Raw genomic sequence first — 22,068 nt, forward strand, 5'->3', positions numbered from 1 at the left:
TGCCCTGGTTGGAACTCAACCAGTGCAGCCTTTTGGTCATACCAAAACTTCTGGAGCTGTTGGCTGGCCTCAAGGTTTTTGGTTGCCTTTTCCATGTACTCTGCCATTCTAGAGCGAAGGCCAAGTACATAGTCCACTATGTCCTGTTTAGGCTCATGGAGAGGTCTCTCCCAGCCTTCTTTAACAAGGGCAAGTGGTCCCCTTACAGGATGACCAAACAGAAGTTCAAAGGGTGAGAATCCTACTCCCTTCTGTGGTACCTCCCTGTAAGCGAAAAGCAGACATGGCAGGAGGACATCCCATCTCCTTTTGAGTTTTTCTGGGAGCCCCATGATCATGCCTTTTAATGTCTTGTTGAATCTCTCAACTAAGCCATTAGTTTGTGGATGGTAGGGTGTAGTGAATTTATAAGTCACTCCACACTCATTCCACATGTGCTTTAGGTATGCTGACATGAAGTTGGTACCTCTGTCAGACACCACCTCCTTAGGGAAACCCACTCTGGTAAAGATACCAATGAGGGCCTTGGCTACTGCAGGGGCAGTAGTCGACCTAAGGGGAATAGCTTCAGGATACCTGGTAGCATGATCCACTACTACCAGGATATACATATTTCCTGAGGCTGTGGGAGGTTCTAGTGGACCAACTATGTCCACACCCACTCTTTCAAAGGGCACCCCCACCACAGGAAGTGGAATGAGGGGGGCCTTTGGATGCCCACCTGTCTTACCACTGGCTTGACAGGTGGGGCAGGAGAGGCAAAACTCCTTAACCATGTTGGACATATTGGGCCAGTAGAAGTGGTTGACTAACCTCTCCCACGTCTTGGTTTGTCCCAAATGTCCAGCAAGGGGAATGTCATGGGCCAATGTTAGGATGAACTCTCTGAACAGCTGAGGCACTACCACTCTCCTAGTGGCACCAGGTTTGGGGTCTCTGGCCTCAGTGTACAGGAGCCCATCTTCCCAATAGACCCTATGTGTTCCATTTTTCTTGCCTTTGGACTCTTCAGCAGCTTGCTGCCTAAGGCCTTCAAGAGAGGGACAGGTTTCTTGTCCCTTACACAGCTCCTCCCTTGAGGGTCCCCCTGGGCCCAAGAGCTCAACCTGATAAGGTTCAAGCTCCAAAGGCTCAGTTCCCTCAGAGGGCAGAACTTCTTCATGAGAAGAGAGGTTCCCTTTCTTTTGCTGTGTTGCAGTTGGTTTCCCAACTGACTTTCCTTTTCTCTTGGTAGGCTGGGCCATTCTTCCAGACTCCAGCTCTACTTGTTCACCCTGTGCCTTGCACTGTGCTCTGGTTTTCACACACACCAGTTCAGGGATACCCAGCATTGCTGCATGGGTTTTTAGTTCTACCTCAGCCCATGCTGAGGACTCCAGGTCATTTCCAAGCAGACAGTCCACTGGGATATTTGAGGAGACCACCACCTGTTTCAGGCCATTGACCCCTCCCCATTCTAAAGTAACCATTGCCATGGGATGTACTTTTCTCTGATTGTCAGCGTTGGTGACTGTGTAAGTTTTTCCAGTCAGGTATTGGCCAGGGGAAACCAGTTTCTCTGTCACCATGGTGACACTGGCACCTGTATCCCTCAGGCCCTCTATTCTAGTCCCATTAATTAAGAGTTGCTGTCTGTATTTTTGCATGTTAGGCGGCCAGACAGCTAGTGTGGCTAAATCCACCCCACCCTCAGAAACTAGAGTAGCTTCAGTGTGGACCCTGATTTGCTCTGGGCACACTGTTGATCCCACTTGGAGACTAGCCATACCAGTGTTACCTGGATGGGAGTTTGGAGTGGAACCTTTCTTGGGACAGGCCTTGTCTCCAGTTTGGTGTCCATGCTGTTTACAGCTATGACACCAGGCCTTTTTGGGATCAAAGTTTTTACCCTTGTACCCATTGTTTTGTGAAGAGGCTCTGGGCCCACCCTCCTGTGCAGGTTTTTGGGGGCCTGTAGAAGACTCTTTACTATTTTTAGTTTTGGTTGTCTCATCACCCTTCTGCTGGGGAGTCTTTGTGACCCCTTTCTTTTGGTCACCCCCTGTTGAAGTCTTGGACACCCTTGTCTTGACCCAATGGTCCGCCTTCTTTCCCAATTCTTGGGGAGAAATTGGTCCTAGGTCTACCAGATGCTGATGCAGTTTATCATTGAAACAATTACTTAACAGGTGTTCTTTCACAAATAAATTGTACAGCCCATCATAATTACTTACACCACTGCCTTGAATCCAACCATCTAGTGTTTTCACTGAGTAGTCAACAAAGTCAACCCAGGTCTGGCTCGAGGATTTTTGAGCCCCCCTGAACCTAATCCTGTACTCCTCAGTGGAGAATCCAAAGCCCTCAATCAGGGTACCCTTCATGAGGTCATAAGATTCTGCATCTTGTCCAGAGAGTGTGAGGAGTCTATCCCTACACTTTCCTGTGAACATTTCCCAAAGGAGAGCACCCCAGTGAGATCTGTTCACTTTTCTGGTTACACAAGCCCTCTCAAAAGCTGTGAACCATTTGGTGATGTCATCACCGTCTTCATATTTAGTTACAATCCCTTTAGGGATTTTCAACATGTCAGGAGAATCTCTGACCCTATTTATGTTGCTGCCACCATTGATGGGTCCTAGGCCCATCTCTTGTCTTTCCCTCTCTATGGCTAGGATCTGTCTTTCCAAAGCCAATCTTTTGGCCATCCTGGCTAACTGGATGTCCTCTTCACTGGGGCTATCCTCAGTGATTTCAGAGGTGTTGGTCTCTCCTGTGAGGGAACCAGCATCTCTGACTATTATTTTTGGAGTCAGGGTTTGAGGGACCCTGTTCTCCCTAGATAGGACTGGTAGGGGGGAATTGTCCTCCAAGTCACTATCCTCTTCCTCTGAGTTGCCACCCTCAGAGGGGTTGGCCTTTTCAAACTCTGCCAAAAGCTCCTGGAGCTGTATTTTGGTAGGTTTGGGGCCCATTGTTATTTTCTTTATTTTACAGAGTGACCTTAGCTCCCTCATCTTAAGATGGAGGTAAGGTGTGGTGTCGAGTTCCACCACAGTCACATCTGTGCTAGACATTTTGTTTCTAAAAGTTGGAATACTTTTAAGAATCTACAACTGTTTCTAGAATCTAATTTCAAACTTTTAACAAACTTTTAAACTCTAAAAGACAATGCTAAACAGGGACTTAACACACAAGGCCCTAGCAGGACTTTTAAGAATTTAGAAAACTTTTCAAATTGCAAAAATCAATTTCTAATGACAATTTTGGAATTTGTCGTGTGATCAGGTATTGGCTGAGTAGTCCAGCAAATGCAAAGTCTTGTACCCCACCGCTGATCCACCAATGTAGGAAGTTGGCTCTGTATGTGCTATTTCAAAGTAAGGAATAGCATGCACAGAGTCCAAGGGTTCCCCTTAGAGGTAAAATAGTGGTAAAAATAGATAATACTAATGCTCTATTTTGTGGTAGTGTGGTCGAGCAGTAGGCTTATCCAAGGAGTAGTGTTAAGCATTTGTTGTACATACACAAGACAATAAATGAGGTACACACACTCAGAGACAAATCCAGCCAATAGGTTTTTATATAGAAAAATATCTTTTCTTAGTTTATTTTAAGAACCACAGGTTCAAATTCTACATGTAATATCTCATTCGAAAGGTATTGCAGGTAAGTACTTTAGGAACTTCAAATCATCAAAATTGCATGTATACTTTTCAAGTTATTGACAAATAGCTGTTTTAAAAGTGGACACTTAGTGCAATTTTCACAGTTCCTAGGGGAGGTAAGTATTTGTTAGATTAACCAGGTAAGTAAGACACTTACAGGGCTCAGTTCTTGGTCCAAGGTAGCCCACCGTTGGGGGTTCAGAGCAACCCCAAAGTCACCACACCAGCAGCTCAGGGCCGGTCAGGTGCAGAGTCCAAAGTGGTGCCCAAAACACATAGGCTAGAATGGAGAGAAGGGGGTGCCCCGGTTCCGGTCTGCTTGCAGGTAAGTACCCGCGTCTTCGGAGGGCAGACCAGGGGGGTTTTGTAGGGCACCGGGGGGGGACACAAGTCCACACAGAAATTTCACCCTCAGCGGCGCGGGGGCGGCCGGGTGCAGTGTAGAAACAAGCGTCGGGTTCGCAATGTTAGTCTATGAGAGATCTCGGGATCTCTTCAGCGCTGCAGGCAGGCAAGGGGGGGATTCCTCGGGGAAACCTCCACTTGGGCAAGGGAGAGGGACTCCTGGGGGTCACTTCTCCAGTGAAAGTCCGGTCCTTCAGGTCCTGGGGGCTGCGGGTGCAGGGTCTCTCCCAGGTGTCGGGACTTTAGGTTCAAAAGAGTCGCGGTCAGGGGAAGCCTCGGGATTCCCTCTGCAGGCGGCGCTGTGGGGGCTCAGGGGGGACAGGTTTTGGTACTCACAGTATCAGAGTAGTCCTGGGGTCCCTCCTGAGGGGTTGGATCGCCACCAGTCGAGTCGGGGTCGCCGGGTGCAGTGTTGCAAGTCTCACGGAGCTTGCAGGGTTCTTTAAAGCTGCTGGAAACAAAGTTGCAGCTTTTCTTGGAGCAGGTCCGCTGTCCTCGGGAGTTTCTTGTCTTTTCGAAGCAGGGGCAGTCCTCAGAGGATGTCGAGGTCGCTGGTCCCTTTGGAAGGCGTCGCTGGAGCAGGATCTTTGGAAGGCAGGAGACAGGCCGGTGAGTTTCTGGAGCCAAGGCAGTTGTCGTCTTCTGGTCTTCCGCTGCAGGGGTTTTCAGCTGGGCAGTCCTTCTTCTTGTTGCAGGAATCTGATTTTCTAGGGTTCAGGGTAGCCCTTAAATACTAAATTTAAGGGCGTGTTTAGGTCTGGGGGGTTAGTAGCCAATGGCTACTAGCCCTGAGGGTGGGTACACCCTCTTTGTGCCTCCTCCCAAGGGGAGGGGGTCACAATCCTAACCCTATTGGGGGAATCCTCCATCTGCAAGATGGAGGATTTCTAAAAGTTAGAGTCACCTCAGCTCAGGACACCTTAGGGGCTGTCCTGACTGGCCAGTGACTCCTCCTTGTTTTTCTCATTATTTTCTCCGGCCTTGCCGCCAAAAGTGGGGCCTGGCCGGAGGGGGCGGGCAACTCCACTAGCTGGAGTGTCCTGCTGGGTTGGCACAAAGGAGGTGAGCCTTTGAGGCTCACCGCCAGGTGTGACAATTCCTGCCTGGGAGAGGTGTTAGCATCTCCACCCAGTGCAGGCTTTGTTACTGGCCTCAGAGTGACAAAGGCACTCTCCCCATGGGGCCAGCAACATGTCTCGGTTTGTGGCAGGCTGCTAAAACTAGTCAGCCTACACAGATAGTCGGTTAAGTTTCAGGGGGCACCTCTAAGGTGCCCTCTGTGGTGTATTTTACAATAAAATGTACACTGGCATCAGAGTGCATTTATTGTGCTGAGAAGTTTGATACCAAACTTCCCAGTTTTCAGTGTAGCCATTATGGTGCTGTGGAGTTCGTGTTTGACAGACTCCCAGACCATATACTCTTATGGCTACCCTGCACTTACAATGTCTAAGGTTTTGTTTAGACACTGTAGGGGTACCATGCTCATGCACTGGTACCCTCACCTATGGTATAGTGCACCCTGCCTTAGGGCTGTAAGGCCTGCTAGAGGGGTGTCTTACCTATACTGCATAGGCAGTGAGAGGCTGGCATGGCACCCTGAGGGGAGTGCCATGTCGACTTACTCGTTTTGTCCTCACTAGCACACACAAGCTGGTAAGCAGTGTGTCTGTGCTGAGTGAGAGGTCTCCAGGGTGGCATAAGACATGCTGCAGCCCTTAGAGACCTTCCTTGGCATCAGGGCCCTTGGTACTAGAAGTACCAGTTACAAGGGACTTATCTGGATGCCAGGGTCTGCCAATTGTGGATACAAAAGTACAGGTTAGGGAAAGAACACTGGTGCTGGGGCCTGGTTAGCAGGCCTCAGCACACTTTCAATTGTAAACATAGCATCAGCAAAGGCAAAAAGTCAGGGGGCAACCATGCCAAGGAGGCATTTCCTTACAATCATTTTTTTTTTAATTACACGTAATAAAGAAACAACATTGCATTGCAATATTTCAAACAAAGGGCCTAATTTGCAAATGTAAACTGAGACCAAAAGTGTAAGTTTAGATCAAAAGTCTGGGAATCAGGCTCCAAATAATCTTTTGGGAGGAAAGCCCACAAGCAAAAAACAAAATAAAACAGAAGTAAAAAATGAGAAAAAGTGACTTAGCAAAACAAATGAAATTTAACTATAAAAAGGAAAACTTTTCAATTTTGTTTGTCCTCCCAGGCACGTTTTTGCCAGTCACAAGCCTTCTGTTTGCAGGGTACTAGAAGTTTAAAAGAACAAAATAGTACCTTGATCACATCGGGAGCAGTGGACAGGCACTTATTCAATCAGTGCTTAGTCCCTGCTCCACACAGAGGAACGGAAATGATGCCAGGGCTGCAGTGACAATTACAAGGCTGTAAAGAAGAGAGCCAGGTAAGCGAACAAATAGTAAGCGTCAGGCGGGCTCCAAGCCCTATACTGTACACAACTGAGTCTTGCAAGCAAGACACATACGATAGCGATTGCACTCAGACTCAACCCTAAAAAGGAGGCTAGAACCTTATATAATGCTTCTCTATTTGGTAAATAAAAAGGGAATTCATGTTTGCTGCTGTGCCTCAATATTTCACCAGATAATTCATTAAAACTCCTAAAAAGCAAAGATAAACTTACCTTGGCATCCACTTCTGGGTCGTCAAAGAACCCCTCAGGGAGGGCTTCTGCAGTGTTTTCTTTTCTGAAACATTCCATAGTAAACAGTTATCGGAGTGTAAAACACAAAATTCACTGCTGACTCGTCTGCATCACTATTTATCAACAGTGCAAGTACATATAAAGCAATATTGCAGTTATCAAAATAATACAATAGACCCTCAATGTTAATGTACATGACAGAAAGTGACCTGTAGGTTTTGCAAATTAATGTTTTCGATTAACAAACTGGCAGGTATTAGAAGCATCAAAGACACATCCAAAACTTTACAAAAAAGTAAATAAGGACTGAAGAAGTTGTTTAACTCTATTAACAATATTTCTGGTAGCCACATAATGTTCCAGTAGAATCCTTGTGTAATAATACTAGCTCCAGGCTTCACACTGGTCTGAAAAACTAGTCAGGCAACAACTCTCCTGTATCGCTAGGTAGCACCACCTGGCTCCAATGGACATCAATCCGAGTCACATCTGCGATCTGTGGCATGTTCATGGTGACCCTGGCACTACATGTGTGCCTCTGGCCTTGAAGGTGGCAAAATCAGTACCAAGACACAGAGGAAGCTCATCCTTATGGACATTGGTTGGGGCTCCAAGATCCCTGTTTTTTAATACACTAATAGTGAATAATAGTTTATAATTATTCACTATTAGTGTAATAAAAAATGTAGTATAGTTGGCGGGAATATGGTCCTCCCTGGCAGCTGAGGTAAAAATGTTTTTAAATGTATGTTATGTGAATGCTTGCAGGTGAGTGTGTGTTTAGATCAGTATGTGTACGTGTGATAATGTGTGTATGTCTAAGTATGTGTGTTTGAGAGACTGAATGTAAAAGTCAAATGGCATTTGATGTCACTTCCACTACCCTTGGCATTTTGGTGAAATGACATCCAGGGTGACTCCTCCTGTGACACTGCCTCGAGAGATGGCAAACCCCATGGCATATTACGCACTACTGGAGCACTACGGACAGGACCTTTTCTGCACTCCATCCCATGGAGGAGTGCAGAAAAGAACTGAGAGTGCAACAACAGCAACAATTGCAGCACATAACACGTTGGCGCACCTTGGGAAATTATTAGTTTTAAAAAATTCACTTACCATGGTGGGAGGTTTGGTGGTGAATGTGCACCAAAATACCATTACCAAAAGTAACTTCTTCTGATGGATACCAACTTTAGCAGAGTCCTCACCTAATGAAGGTGCCTCAAAGCAATTGCTCCTTGAGAGGGGAGCAGAGTAGTGCTAGTTTAACCAAAGACGTCAAGCAACACAGTACCCATCAGTGCATGCCTGAGACCTGAGGTAGACGTGATTTGCAGAAGTATTCAAAACGGACTGTGATGGTGCAGATGTTGAAAACTTAGACCGGATGAGAGAACCATGGAGACACCACGCTTCCAGTTGAAAGGGCATGAATGCCTTCTGGAGGGTCTTTTTTGACCAAAGCATGGCAGATCTTGTTACAGAGAATGCGCCAGTGCAAAATGGTGCACTCTGTTTGTGTCTTGCTTTGTTTAGTTCCAGAGAAGCCCACAAATAACTGACGAGTACGGTAGACTTAGTCGGACAATGCATATCAAAGGTCCAAGCCATTAAATTCACTCCTCTGTAGTATTTAGATAGGGAGGAGATCAGAATGAAGCCAGATTGATAGACTGAACCATATGAAATGCAGAAACCTTCTACGCAAGGAAGGTTCGGCATGTGAAGAACCAAATCAACAAGGTAGAAAACTGTAAAGGGTGGATGAACTGATGAGGCCTGAAGTTCTCCGACCTTACACACCAAAAGTTACTGTCACCAACAAAACAATTTTCAGTGTGAGGTGTGGGTCAAGAGATCCTATAGCGATGAGAACCTTTTTTACAGATACATTGTTACACCTTACAGGTGATTACCAAACTCTTGACCCACATCTTCCTCTGAAAACAGATTTATTGGTGGCAGTAACTTTGGCGAGTAGAGAACTTCCGATAATTATTTATATACACACACACCCACCCACCCACACACACACATATATATATTCACTTACAAAACTAAAGGTTACAGGGGTGTTACAGTCAGGTTTACGTTTTAAACTTACAAAACCACAGAAATTCACCTGTTTCATGTAATTATAACTTATGCGCTAAGGAAGCTATAACTCCCACCTCTGCCAAGGGCAGTTTTCTCTTCAATAACTTTACTGCAAATATTATATTGTTATTATCAATCATGTTATCAAGGATGTCATGAGTGTTGTAATATATGAAGTAATTAGCAGTGGATGGTGAGGGTGCGATTTATAGTGACCTTTGGACACCAGTATAGTTACTTGAAATAACTAACTATAACTGCTGAATTTCTATGGTTTTGTATGTTTAAAGTGTGAGCCTAACTGTAACATCCCTGCAACCTCTGTTTTTTTAAGTCCATTTCTATGTTTCTTTAAATTCTATTTCCTAACTATAACATCCCTGCAACCTTTGTTTTTTTAAGTACATTTTTATGGTTCTTTAAATTCTATTTCCTAACTATAACGTCCCTGTAACCTCTGTTTTTTTTCCCCAAGGAATTTCTATGTTTTTTTGCACGTTAAGATGCCCATCGCAATGCATGTGCTTCCCTCTCCCCCCGTCATCCATTGTTCAAGTCCATGCCCCTGCTCCCTCATTACAGCCCTGTGTGCTCGTTCTGCCACTGCCTTTCTCGCAGGGCCAAAACAGTTAGCTTGCTGCCTCATCCATCTCCTCCCTACCCTCTGTGGTTGAGTCCATGCATCAGCCCCGTCCCTCCTTTCCTGCATGGTCTGTTATACAGTAACTGTCCCTCCTGTCTGTCCGGAATGGTCAGCTTGTTGCCAATGCCTCTTTCCCCTCTGCTCTCTGTTGTCCATGCGCGTGGTCCTTCCCCCCCTATTGATTTCCATGGCCCATTGTACTTCAGTGCCAACCCGCTTGCCCTCTGTGGTGAAAATGAGGAAATAATTTTCCCTATTGACTTACACTGAAAAAGATAATATTTTAGGCAGGAGGCAGATAAAATAAAGCTTAAAAACATCGGGAGTCTCCTGCCTGAATTGGGTCTCTTGGCATGTATGGTTGTACTGCCACTGCCTCTTTCTTCAGCTGTCAATGGTCTGTTATATTTGCACAACCTCTTTTTCCTGTCCTGCATGATTGTCTTTTCGCCCTGACCCCCTTTCACCTGCACTCCATGATCCGTTGTATTGCCACTGCCCCTCCTGTCTGCCCAGTGTGGTCAACTAGCTGCTTCTGCACCCTTCTCCCTGACCTCAGTTATCTGAGTTTGTGCCCCTGACCTCTGGCTCCCTACAATTTTCCAATGACCAACTAGATTGCTAACATTCTATATTTAAGTGTAGCATGCATGACTTCATCTTGATGTAATCAAAACTGTAAAACCTGAAGCACTTCCTTTAGAAATTATAAAAATCAGAGGGTTTTATTCCCATAGAAATTATGGTAAGTGCTCTAAAAAACAAAAATGAGGACATATTAACTGAGTTCACAAATAGAGACATAACACTTAAATAATTTGCTGTCTTTATGTACCAAAATGAATGTGTCCTTGTATAAGGTAACTGATGCCCATGTAAACCACTTCAATACCTACGGGTGAAGTAAGCGCTTTATAAAACTGCAAAAAAACGAGAAAAATTAAGTGTTTGCACACTTCTGTCATTGGAATATACTTGTGCTACATTTGGGTGATATGTATGCTACATTTGGGCTCTTTTTGTCTCTGTTGACCATCTTGGGAGACTTACTTCTTATGAAGCTCCCTAAATTCCTTATTTTCTGCAGAATCCTCAGTAGAAAATACTTTGTCTTCCACTTTGATTCCATCAAGGTGGCATTCAGATGTGCCACACTTTTGGAATAACTTTAGAATTTCAGCACTCTAGGTGCTTATTAGAATAATGTAAGCTGCTGAACACCAACACGTTAACGGGCAGTCAGCTGCGGGAGTTGAAAGTGCATCTCTCTTAGTCTGCATTTCAGAATGTTTTAATGGAAGAGAAAGAAATTTGAAAACTCACACAAAATGTCAATTTTTATTTCTACAAGACTTACCCTAATTTCTATGACAAAATGAACCCTCTTGTTTTGTTCCTTTCTAAATTAAATATTTTAAGTTTTACCAGTTTGAGTCAATCAAGATGGATTCAAGGGTGCCACACTTTTGCTTTAAGTAAGACTGTCAGCGTTCTAGAACACAAGTACGTTTTACTGAGAATGTCAGACTTCATTCTCATATGGCGGAGAAAGATAGTGCACATTTACAGAAAATATGCTCTCATTTTAGCTGCTGGGGCACCTTTCATCACCTCTATGGGAAAATTATGAAAACACAAGATTCCTGAAACCCCAGTAGAAGTCTTTTTCACAGGGTAAAATCACCTTAGAGCACACCACAATTCCTAAATTAGTAATACCATCAACAAATGTTTATATTGTAACTAAAATCTGTTATCACCCTTGATATGTTCTCCTTTTTGTGACCTTCAAAACCTGCCATTCACTACAATGCATTTCAATGGGGTGTTTTCATGTATATTGGTCCCAAGATGGCTGCCTGGCTGAAGTGCTGGCAGCCAATCAAATCTCACCAAAAGACTTGTCCATATGGTTCGCCCAGATATATAAATTTGGTTTTCTTTAACTATCTCAAAAATGACTGAATGGATTTACACCAAATGAAAAGTTTGCTTTCTGGGTCAAAAGCTACCTTTGGCGCTGCTACCATGCACATTTTTCTCATCAATACTTTCACTGCAAATGTTGCAGTGATATTATCAATGATGTCATAGAAGATGTCACACATGATGTAGTATGTGGGGTAACTGGCAATGCATGGTGAGGGTGCGAGTAATAGTTACCCTAGGATACGAGGTATAGTAACTGTATGGCCCCACTCCCCTTAGCATACACAGCTGGGTCCCAAGGTTTATGGAGCGTGTGGACAAAATCTGTCTGGAGGGGGGTTGGGTCGTGGAGGGCACAGCTTCCCTCCCGCTTTTGATATTTGTTTGGCCAGGTCACGGGGGATAGGGTCCCTGGGGCTGAAATGTACCCGGGAGGGGGACTGCATGCCCCCTCGCCCTTAACGCTGCCACCGGGCTCTGGGGTCCCCAGGGCAGAAATCAGTCTGAGTAGGGGGTCATGCGCACCCCATCCCCCAAAATATATGAATATTCGTACCCCCCAGGAGCAGGCCCATCCCGGGGGCTTTTAGAATACACAACGTTGAAGACCATTTGCAAATATATTACCTAGCAGCGGTCGTCACTATGCAGTTACAGTTAGGTATGCTTTTCCATAGATGGAGTTTCTGGTTTGCTAATAACTTTGGCCCCGTTTGATGAATCTTCACAAAACATTCCACCCCCCCCCCCCCCCCCCCCAAAAAATTTTTTTTTTAAAAACCTTCATCCACTTCAGCTCCTTCTTGGAAAGTTTTGGGGTGATCGGTCAAGAGAGGGCGGTGGGGAAAAAAGGGGGTTTTGTAAAATGCTAAGTGGAATTACACCAAATTTGTCAGGAAGCTAGATTTTGGTCCACAGATTATGCTTTTTTGTGATAAATCCTTTCGGTAGTTTTTGAGGAATTAAGGATCAAAAATAATTGTATAATTTGGCAGTTGGATTCGCGAGAGTTCCACAAGACTCCAGTGAGAGCGCAAAATCAAAAATGGAGCCCTGCGATTGGTTGAGAGGCCTGTTTTCCCAGTGTGCCTTCATGCTATGGTGAGAGTGAGAGGCTCCAGCGAGTCCCGCAACAGCTCTGATTGGCTGGCTGCTGGAAAGTTAGAAGTGAAATGGCCGTATTATTGTTTATTGTGAAACTGAGGTGCTGTGGAAATGAATTTAAAAAGCTATATAAGGAGCAGCAGAAAGACAAGCTGTCCTCCTAGATTTAGAAAGGCGGTGTCTAAGGGATACCTACTGTGAAGATAATAAAGGTATATTCTTTTTAAGTGATACTGATTTTTATGAAGTGGGACTCTCACAGGATAGTAAAAATGAGTAGAGGATTTCTCAATACACTATTAGTAGGAATGATTACTGTGGTCCTTGTTTTTGAACGGAAGTATGCCAGAGATAAGTACTGTTACTACTAGATGGGTAATGAAAATGTCACTTACCCAGTGTACATCTGTTCGTGGCATCAGTCGCAGTAGATTCGCATGTTCTGCAATAGCTCGCCATCTGGTGTTGGGCCGGAGTGTTACAAGTTGTTTTTCTTCGAAGAAGTCTTTCGAGTCACGGGACCGAGTGACTCCTCCTTTTGTCTCCATTGCGCATGGGCGTCGACTCCATCTTCGATTGTTTTTCCCCGCAGAGGGTGAGGTAGGAGTTGAATTGTAGTAATAGTGCCTATGCAATGGAGTGACTAAGTATGCACTTATTTAAGGTTGAGATGATACATATATAAATAATTGAAGGTAACTTCCAAACTGCTACAGGCTCCCGGGGAGGCGGGTGGGCACATGCGAATCTACTGCGACTGATGCCACGAACAGATGTACACTGGGTAAGTGACATTTTCAGTTCGATGGCATCTGTCGCTGTAGATACGCATGTTCTGCAATAGACTAGTAAGCAGTTATTTCCCCAAAAGCGGTGGATCAGCCTGTAGGAGTGGAAGTAGTCTGGAATAATGTCCTTAATACAGCTTGACCTACTGTGGCTTGTTGTGCAGATAACACGTCTACACAGTAGTGCTTGGTGAATGTGTGAGGCGTAGACCATGTGGCTGCCTTACATATTTCTTGCATTGGGATGTTTCCTAGAAAGGCCATGGTAGCACCTTTCTTTCTGGTTGAGTGTGCCCTTGGTGTAATGGGCAGCTGTCGTTTAGCTTTAAGGTAGCAGATTTGGATGCATTTAACTATCCATCTGGCTATACCTTGTTTTGAAATTGGGTTTCCTGCATGAGGTTTTTGAAATGCAATAAAGAGTTGTTTAGTCTTTCTGATGTTCTTTGTTCTGTCAATGTAATACATTAATGCTCTTTTGACATCTAATGTATGTAGTGCCCTTTCAGCTACGGTATCTGGCTGTGGAAAGAACACCGGAAGTTCCACTGTTTGATTTAGATGGAACGGTGAAATAACCTTTGGCAAAAATTTAGGATTGGTCCTTAGGACGACTTTATTTTTGTGTAGTTGTATAAAAGGTTCCTGTATAGTAAACGCCTGAATCTCGCTTACTCTTCTCAGGGAAGTAATGGCGATGAGAAATGCCACCTTCCAGGTTAGGAACTGTATGTCGCAGGAGTGCATGGGTTCAAAAGGTGGACCCATAAGTCTAGTTAGGACAACATTTAGGTTCCATGAAGGAACAGGTAGTGTTCTTGTTGGTATAATTCTCCTAAGGCCCTCCATGAATGCTTTAATGACTGGTATTTTATATAGGGAAGTTGAATAGGTAGTCTGCAGGTATGCAGATATTGCTGCAAGGTGAATCTTAATGGAAGAGAAAGCTAGGTTAGATTTTTGTAAGTGAAGCAAGTAACCCACTACATGTTCTGGAGTTGTGTGTAATGGTTGTATTTGATTAATATGGCAGTAGTAAACAAACCTCTTCCATTTACTTGCATAGCAGTGCCTGGTGGATGGCCTTCTTGCTTGTTTTATGACTTCCATACATTCTTGGGTAAGTTGTAAGTGCCCGAATTCTAGGATTTTAGGAGCCAGATTGCTAGATTCAGCGATGCTGGATCTGGGTGTCTGATCTTTTGGTTGTGCTGTGTCAACAGATCTGGCCTGTTGGGCAATTTGATGCAGGGTACCACTGATAGGTCTAGCAGCGTTGTGTACCAGGGTTGCCTTGCCCAAGTTGGTGCTATCAATATGAGTTTGAGTTTGCTTTGACTGAGTTTGTTTACCAGGTAAGGAAGGAGAGGGAGAGGAGGAAAAGCGTAAGCAAATATCCCTGACCAGTTCATCCATAGGGCATTGCCTTGGGATTGTTTGTGTGGGTATCTGGATGCGAAGTTTTGGCATTTTGCGTTCTCCTTTGTCGCAAACAAGTCTATCTGAGGTGTTCCCCAGAGTCTGAAATAAGTGTTCAGTATTTGGGGGTGAATTTCCCATTCGTGGACCTGTTGGTGATCTCGAGAGAGATTGTCTGCGAGTTGATTTTGTATCCCTGGTATAAACTGTGCAATTAGGCGAATTTGGTTGTGAATTGCCCAATGCCAAATTTTTTGTGCTAACAGGCTTAACTGCGTGGAGTGCGTCCCTCCCTGCTTGTTTAGATAATACATTGTTGTCATGTTGTCTGTTTTGACGAGAATGTATTTGTGAACTATTATTGGTTGGAAAGCTTTTAGTGCTTGAAAAACTGCAAGAAGTTCTAGGTGATTGATATGCAGTTTTGTTTGATGTACGTTCCATTGTCCTTGTATGCTGTGTTGATCGAGGTGTGCTCCCCACCCTGTCATGGAAGCATCTGTTGTTATTACGTATTGTGGCACTGGGTCTTGGAAAGGCCGCCACTTGTTTAAATTTATGTTGTTCCACCACAGAAGCGAGAGGTAAGTTTGGCGGTCTATTAACACCAGATCTAGAAGGTGACCCTGTGCTTGAGACCACTGTGATGCTAGGCATTGTTGTAAGGGCCTCATGTGCAGTCTTGCGTTTGGGACAATGGCTATGCATGATGACATCATGCCTAGGAGTTGTAATACCATCTTTGCTTGTATCTTTTGTGTTGGATACATGCGTTGTATGATGGTGTTGAAATTGTGAATTCTTTGTGGACTTGGAGTGGCTACTCCTTTTGATGTGTCTATTATGGCTCCCAGGTATTGTTGTACCTTGCGTGGCTGAATTTTGGATTTTGTGAAATTGACGGTGAACCCTAGTTTGAAGAGGGTTTGTATGATATGATTTGTGTGATTTGAGCACTCTATTAACGAATGGGCCTTGATTAGCCAGTCGTCTAGATATGGGAACACATGTATTTGCTGCCTTCTGATGTGTGCAGCGACTACCGCTAGACATTTGGTAAAGACTCTTGGTGCGGTTGTTAATCCGAAAGGCAGTACCTTGAATTGGTAATGTATTCCTTTGAATACAAACCTTAGGTATTTCCTGTGCGATGGGTGTATTGGTATATGGAAATAAGCATCCTTGAGGTCTAAAGTTGCCATGTAGTTGTGCAGCTTTAGCAATGGCAATACTTCTTGTAGTGTGACCATGTGGAAGTGGTCTGATTTGATGAAAGTGTTGACTACTCTGAGGTCTAGGATTGGTCTCAGTGTTTTGTCCTTCTTTGGTATCAGAAAGTACAGTGAGTAAACTCCTGTGTTTATTTGTGTGTTTGGCACTAATTCGATTGCATTCTTTTGCAATAGTGCCTGCACTTCTATCTCTAGGAGATTGGAATGGTGTGTTGTTAAATTTTGTGCTTTTGGTGGTATGTTTGGAGGGAACTGTAGAAATTCTATGCAGTAACCATGTTGGATAATTGCTAGAACCCAAGTGTCTGTAGTGATTTTCTCCTATGCTCTGTAATAATGACCTATTCGTCCCCCCACTGGTGTTGTGTGGAGGGGGTGAGTGACATGTGAGTCACTGTTTAGTAGTAGGGGTTTTGGGGCTTTGGAATCTTCCTCTATTTCTAGGGAATTGCCCTCCTCTATATTGTCCCCGAAAACCTCCTCTATACTGTCCTTGGTAACTGGACGGTGTGGCTTGTGAGGTGCTGGCTTGTGTGCTTTGACCCCGAAACCCCCCTCGAAAGGGCGTTTTACGGACTGAGCTGTAATTCCCTCTGCTCTGCGGGGAGTAGAGTGCGCCCATGGCTTTGGCAGTGTCCGTATCTTTTTTGAGTTTCTCAATCGCTGTGTCCACTTCTGGACCGAACAGTTCTTTTTCATTAAAAGGCATATTGAGAACTGCTTGTTGAATCTCTGGTTTAAATCCAGACGTTCGGAGCCATGCATGCCTTCTGATAGTTACAGATGTATTAATTGTCCGTGCAGCTGTATCTGCAGCGTCCATGGAGGAGCGGATCTGGTTGTTGGAGATGGCCTGTCCCTCCTCAACCACTTGTTTTGCCCTATTTTGGAAGTCTTTGGGCAGATGTTCAATGAGATGTTGCATCTCGTCCCAGTGGGCTCTGTCATAGCGCGCAAGTAGTGCCTGGGAGTTCGCGATGCGCCACTGGTTTGCAGCTTGTGCTGCGACTCTCTTACCAGCTGCATCAAACTTGCGGCTTTCTTTATCTGGGGGTGGTGCATCTCCAGATGTGTGAGAGTTGGCCCTTTTCCTAGCTGCTCCTACAACAACAGAGTCTGGTGGCAGCTGTGTTGTGATGAAAGCCGGGTCCGTAGGAGGCGCCTTGTACTTTTTTTCCACCCTTGGTGTGATTGCCCTACTTTTGACCGGGTCCTTAAATATGTCTTTTGCGTGCCGGAGCATACCAGGGAGCATAGGCAGGCTTTGGTAGGAGCTGTGGGTGGAGGAGAGTGTGTTGAACAAGAAATCGTCCTCGACCTGTTCTGAGTGGAGGCTTACGTTGTGAAATTGTGCTGCTCTAGCCACCACCTGAGAGTACGCGGTGCTGTCTTCTGGTGGAGATGGTTTTGTAGGGTATGCCTCTGGGCTGTTATCTGACACTGGGGCGTCGTATAGGTCCCATGCGTCCTGGTCTTGGTCACCCTGGCTCATGGTGGTGTGAGCTGGGGAGTGTGATGGCGTTTGTGCTGGTGAAACGTTAATCACGGGCGGAGGAGAGGGTGGTGGTGTAACTCTTTTCACCACTTTTGGTTGTGGTGCTTGTTCCGTCTGGAACTCCAACCTTCTCTTTCTCCTAATGGGGGGAAGGGTGCTTATTTTTCCTGTCCCCTGCTGAATGAAGATACGCTTTTGCGTATGGTCCGCATCAGTTGCTTGTAGCTCTTCCTCAAACCTATGCTTCTGCATTTGGGAGGTTAGCGAGTGCTCTTCTGTATAAGAGCCTGAAGCTGGGTCGCTTGCAGTTTGTTTCGGCATCGAAACTTTGTCTGCGTGTTTTTTCGGCTCCGAGGTGACTTTTTTCCTCTTCGGGGCCGAAACCTCTCGGCGTCGATCTGTTTCGGTGCCGCTGTCTCGGCGTCGAGCCGTGTCCACACCGGCATCTCGGTGTCGAGGCTTGTCTCCAGCACTTTCTCGGTCCCGAGAAGGCTGCGTGCCGGTGTCTCGACCGGAGTCGGACGATCTCGGCACTGTTTGGGCCTTTTTCGGTGCCGACGGTCGGTCACCGATTTTATGGGTTGAGCCATGGCCTGGTGGCAGTGGCGTCCCCTGGGCCTTGTAAATGTTTCTTTGTGTGGTTTTCGACGTCTTACTCACGGTTTGTGTATCGTCGAATCCTTCGGAGTCTGAGTCTTGGATCGAGAAGGTACCTTCCTCTTCCTCGAACTCCCGTCGGGCTGTCGGTGCGGACGCCATTTGAAGTCTTCTGGCTCGACGGTCTCGGAGTGTTTTTCGGGAGCGGAACGCACGACAGGCCTCGCAGGTGTCTTCGCTGTGCTCAGGTGACAGGCACAGGTTGCAGACCAAGTGTTGGTCTGTGTAGGGGTATTTATTGTGGCATTTGGGGCAGAAACGGAACGGGGTCCGTTCCATCGGCGTTCCTCAGCACGCGGTCGGGCCGACCAGGCCCCGACGGAGGATCGAAAAACTACCCCGAAGGGCACCGGAGCTCTTCGATCTTCGATGCGGTGTTGAATCTAAGTACGCCGATCCCGAACGCAACAATACCGACGAAAATCTTCCGAAATTAACTATTTTTTCTGGTCCGAAACTCGGAGCGACAGGAACACGTCCGAACCCGATGGCGGAAAAAAAACAATCGAAGATGGAGTCGACGCCCATGCGCAATGGAGACAAAAGGAGGAGTCACTCGGTCCCGTGACTCGAAAGACTTCTTCGAAGAAAAACAACTTGTAACACTCCGGCCCAACACCAGATGGCGAGCTATTGCAGAACATGCGTATCTACAGCGACAGATGCCATCGAACTTCTCATTACAAAAACAAAAAAAGAAATGTATGATCTAGTGAGACTCTTGTGGGATCGTGAAAAGTAGAAAGGAGTAGGTGATCTTTGAATACACTACAGTACACACATTTGCTACCGTGAGAAGGAGTTTTACGGGAGCTGCATTTTATCAGTCTACTACTTATGCACGTCAGCTTGGTATGAGCTGTGAGCAGAGTACAGTCTCTTCCCACACCTTACCCTGCACACCCATTTTTTTTAGAGAAGGGTGTTAGCAGGGAGGACATTCCCTGGACAGAGCATACTATGCACACGTCATCCAAGAGAGGTCTCAGTGGTAAGGCAAGTCTCTCTCCACCCAGCCTGCTATTCACACCTATCATCTGAGAGAGAGGTCGGACAGGAAAGGGCAGTCCATCTCCACTTACTATTATGCACACCTGTCATCTATGAGAGAGGCCTGTAAGGAGAGGACAGTCCATGCACACATCCTACCATGCGCACACATAATTTGAGAGACAGGTCTGAAAGGAGAGGCCAGTACATGTCTACACCCTAATATGCACGTCATCTGAGAGAGTCCAGACAGTAAAAGGCAGTTCCTCTCCACTCACTTCTATGGACACCTGTCTGAGAGAGATGTCTCAATGAAGAGGGCAGTTTATCCTGTTATTTTACAATAAAAAATGTCATCAATGATGTAAATTGAAATGTCATATATGATGTCAAAGAGCATGTCATGAGTGATGTCATATGTGAGGTCATAAGCAGTTCGTGGTGGGGGTGCAAGTTATAGCAGTGTTCCGATAGCTCTAGAGTCCTGAATGTCAATGTTTCTCCCTTCCCTGTATGCACTGAATCAGATATATTGTACTTTCTATGACTGCTTCCTAGGATGGATATTTTTGGCTCTTGAGAGTCACAGATACTGGTTGCTGTTGCCCACCACAAAAATCTGTTCCCCATCACAGCATCGGTATCTTCATGCACAATAGTCTGCCCAGAAGGATCTATATGATTAAAAGTAGAAAGTGCTTTTTTTCCTCAAAGAAAACCATGCATAGGCTACAAGGCATGGGCGGATGCTCTTTTAAGACTTCCAGGCTAAGAGCACCTTCTAATTCCAGGGCTACCCAAGTCATCCCAATTTGCCTTCCACTCACCTGGAGAGAATTCTAGTACATCTCATACTATCATAAGACCTAATACTGTTCCTTTGTACGTTAGAGCCTTCTATTTCTTCTAATTTGCTGAGCTGTTTTCTTGTCAGGTTCATAATGGCTTTAGAGGGAGCATCTACTTCTACCAGATGGCCTTGCAAGTGTCTAGAAACTAAAATGTGTCACATATTAATCATAACAATACAGCGGAGTACTTTTCCACAGGTATTGAGCTTTGTCCCTACTATGGCTATGACAGTGGAATCTGGGGACCTGCATATACATCGCCTCAGAGACAATGCAGAGGTTGACAAGGAACAAGTATCAGCTATGTTACATTATGATCTCCCACCCAACTGCTCTCTGCTATGTATCCTAAGGACAACATTTGGAGGTTTAAGGGGCTACCTCTGTGTAAGAATGTGGGTATAGTATATGATAGGGCAACTTATAGCGGAATACACTCTCAAAAATTGTCTTGGGTCCAGTCAGGCTTGTTTGAACAACCTTGAGCTCAACCCTGGGTAGCTATGGGTTTCAAGGCTTGCACAAAGTTACTTAGTGTAAAGCATTTAAAAACTACCACCAAAGGAATTAAACAAAAAAAAAAAAGTCACAACACGAAAGAACCAGGACACCAATTTACAAAACTAAATTATATTTTCTTGAATTTTTAGAGACATTGATGAACAAAATCAACAGGAGCATTAAGGAGATAGAGATTTGTTAAAGATATTATTACTTTTAAATCCAAACGCAAACAAGCACTGCTCAACAAAAAGCTTGGAAACTGGCAGGATGAAGGTCTGGGGTGCCACTGGTGAGATTTGGACAGTTACCTGGCCAATAGAGCATTTTCCAGTCCTGTTCCAAACTTTACAGCACAACCGCCATAGACTATAATGGAGTGGTCCTGATGCTGGGGAAGCAAGATGAAAAGATGATCAAGGATGCTCTGGTTGCTTTGCTGTTGAGAAGGGTGCCTTTGTGGTGACTCCTTGGTCCACGGGTGATGTCAGACGACTTTGGTCACAGAGGTCAGGGTCCTGTGAAGTCCTCTTCAAGCCAGTAGAAGGACAGATGCGGCTGGGCTCCGTGACAGCACTAGGAGTGAAAACCTTTGGTGGAGGCTGGTGTCCCTCTTCGGTGACCAATCTGGACTCCGACGACACTCCTGGCTCCACCTGACTTGCGTGCAATATTTGGCCGTTGAGGATCTGTCTCTTGGGGCTACCAGCGGCCGGTAACTGCAAATCTTCTGGTTTGGCTACTAACTTCCGGGTTTGAGCTTCTTCAGCTCTTTTTTCTCTTGAGCTGGTTCCATGGAATCAGCCAACTGACCACTCAGAGTCACTGCTTTGGTCTAGGGCACGACTTTTGACAGTGCCAGGAGCCACAGGCAGAGCTGCAACTTTGCGAACCCAGAGGCAGAAGGTGCAGTCCAGTAGACAGTGGAGCCTGTCTTTGTGCGGGGCCAAGAGCTGCATGTTCCGTCCTTCTTCAGTAATTGTTCCAGTTCTAGTGTGATGTGAGATTAAGGGTAATAATCCCACAAAAATGCCCTACGGGGACCATACAGTTACTAGGCAATGGGCTACCAGATCCTCTCCCTTTGAGTGATGAATTTTGGTTACGTGTGGCTTGTGGCAATTCCAGGGGGCACTATTCTACCTACTCCCAAGATGTCTGAACCTTCCCTCGACTGTGAGGAGCTCGGTAGCCCATCCTAGAGTTGTAGCTACCTGGGGGGCAACACACCCACGGGAAAACCGGTTTGGGCATTGGTCTTCCTTCTCTAGCGCCCATCTCCAGCTGTCTACTTGAACAAATGGGAAAGCCTCAGGAGACTTATCACTATTTGTGTACTGTAAAGAAATGGCTCCCTGTTGCAGTTACCCCCCCACTTTTTGCCTGATACTGATGCTGACTTGACTGAGAAGTGTGCTGGGACCCTGCTAACCAGGCCCCAGCACCAGTGTTCTTTCACCTACAAATGTACCATTGTTTCCACAATTGGCACAACCCTGGCACCTAGGTAAGTCCCTTGTAACTGGTACCCCTGGTACCAAGGGCCCTGATGCCAGGGAAGGTCTCTAAGGGCTGCAGCATGTCTTATGCCACCCTAGGGACCCCTCACTCAGCACAGACACACTGCTTGCCA

The 22,068-nt window shown here is 45.6% G+C and overlaps 1 protein-coding gene across 2 annotated transcripts in view; it reads right to left on the reverse strand.

The window, feature by feature from the left end:
• ZNF830 (zinc finger protein 830) overlaps window positions 1-22,068 on the reverse strand; it is a 262,366-nt gene that overhangs the window by 48,153 nt on the left and 192,145 nt on the right. For both annotated transcript variants that reach the window (XM_069219545.1, XM_069219544.1), the window contains exon 7: window positions 6,706-6,769. In XM_069219545.1, the coding sequence (XP_069075646.1) occupies window positions 6,706-6,769 (64 nt within the window). The remainder of the gene's footprint in view (window positions 1-6,705; window positions 6,770-22,068) is intronic.

This window comes from Pleurodeles waltl, chromosome 2_2, assembly GCF_031143425.1.
Source record: "Pleurodeles waltl isolate 20211129_DDA chromosome 2_2, aPleWal1.hap1.20221129, whole genome shotgun sequence".
In the NCBI taxonomy this organism is placed as follows: domain Eukaryota; kingdom Metazoa; phylum Chordata; class Amphibia; order Caudata; family Salamandridae; genus Pleurodeles; species Pleurodeles waltl.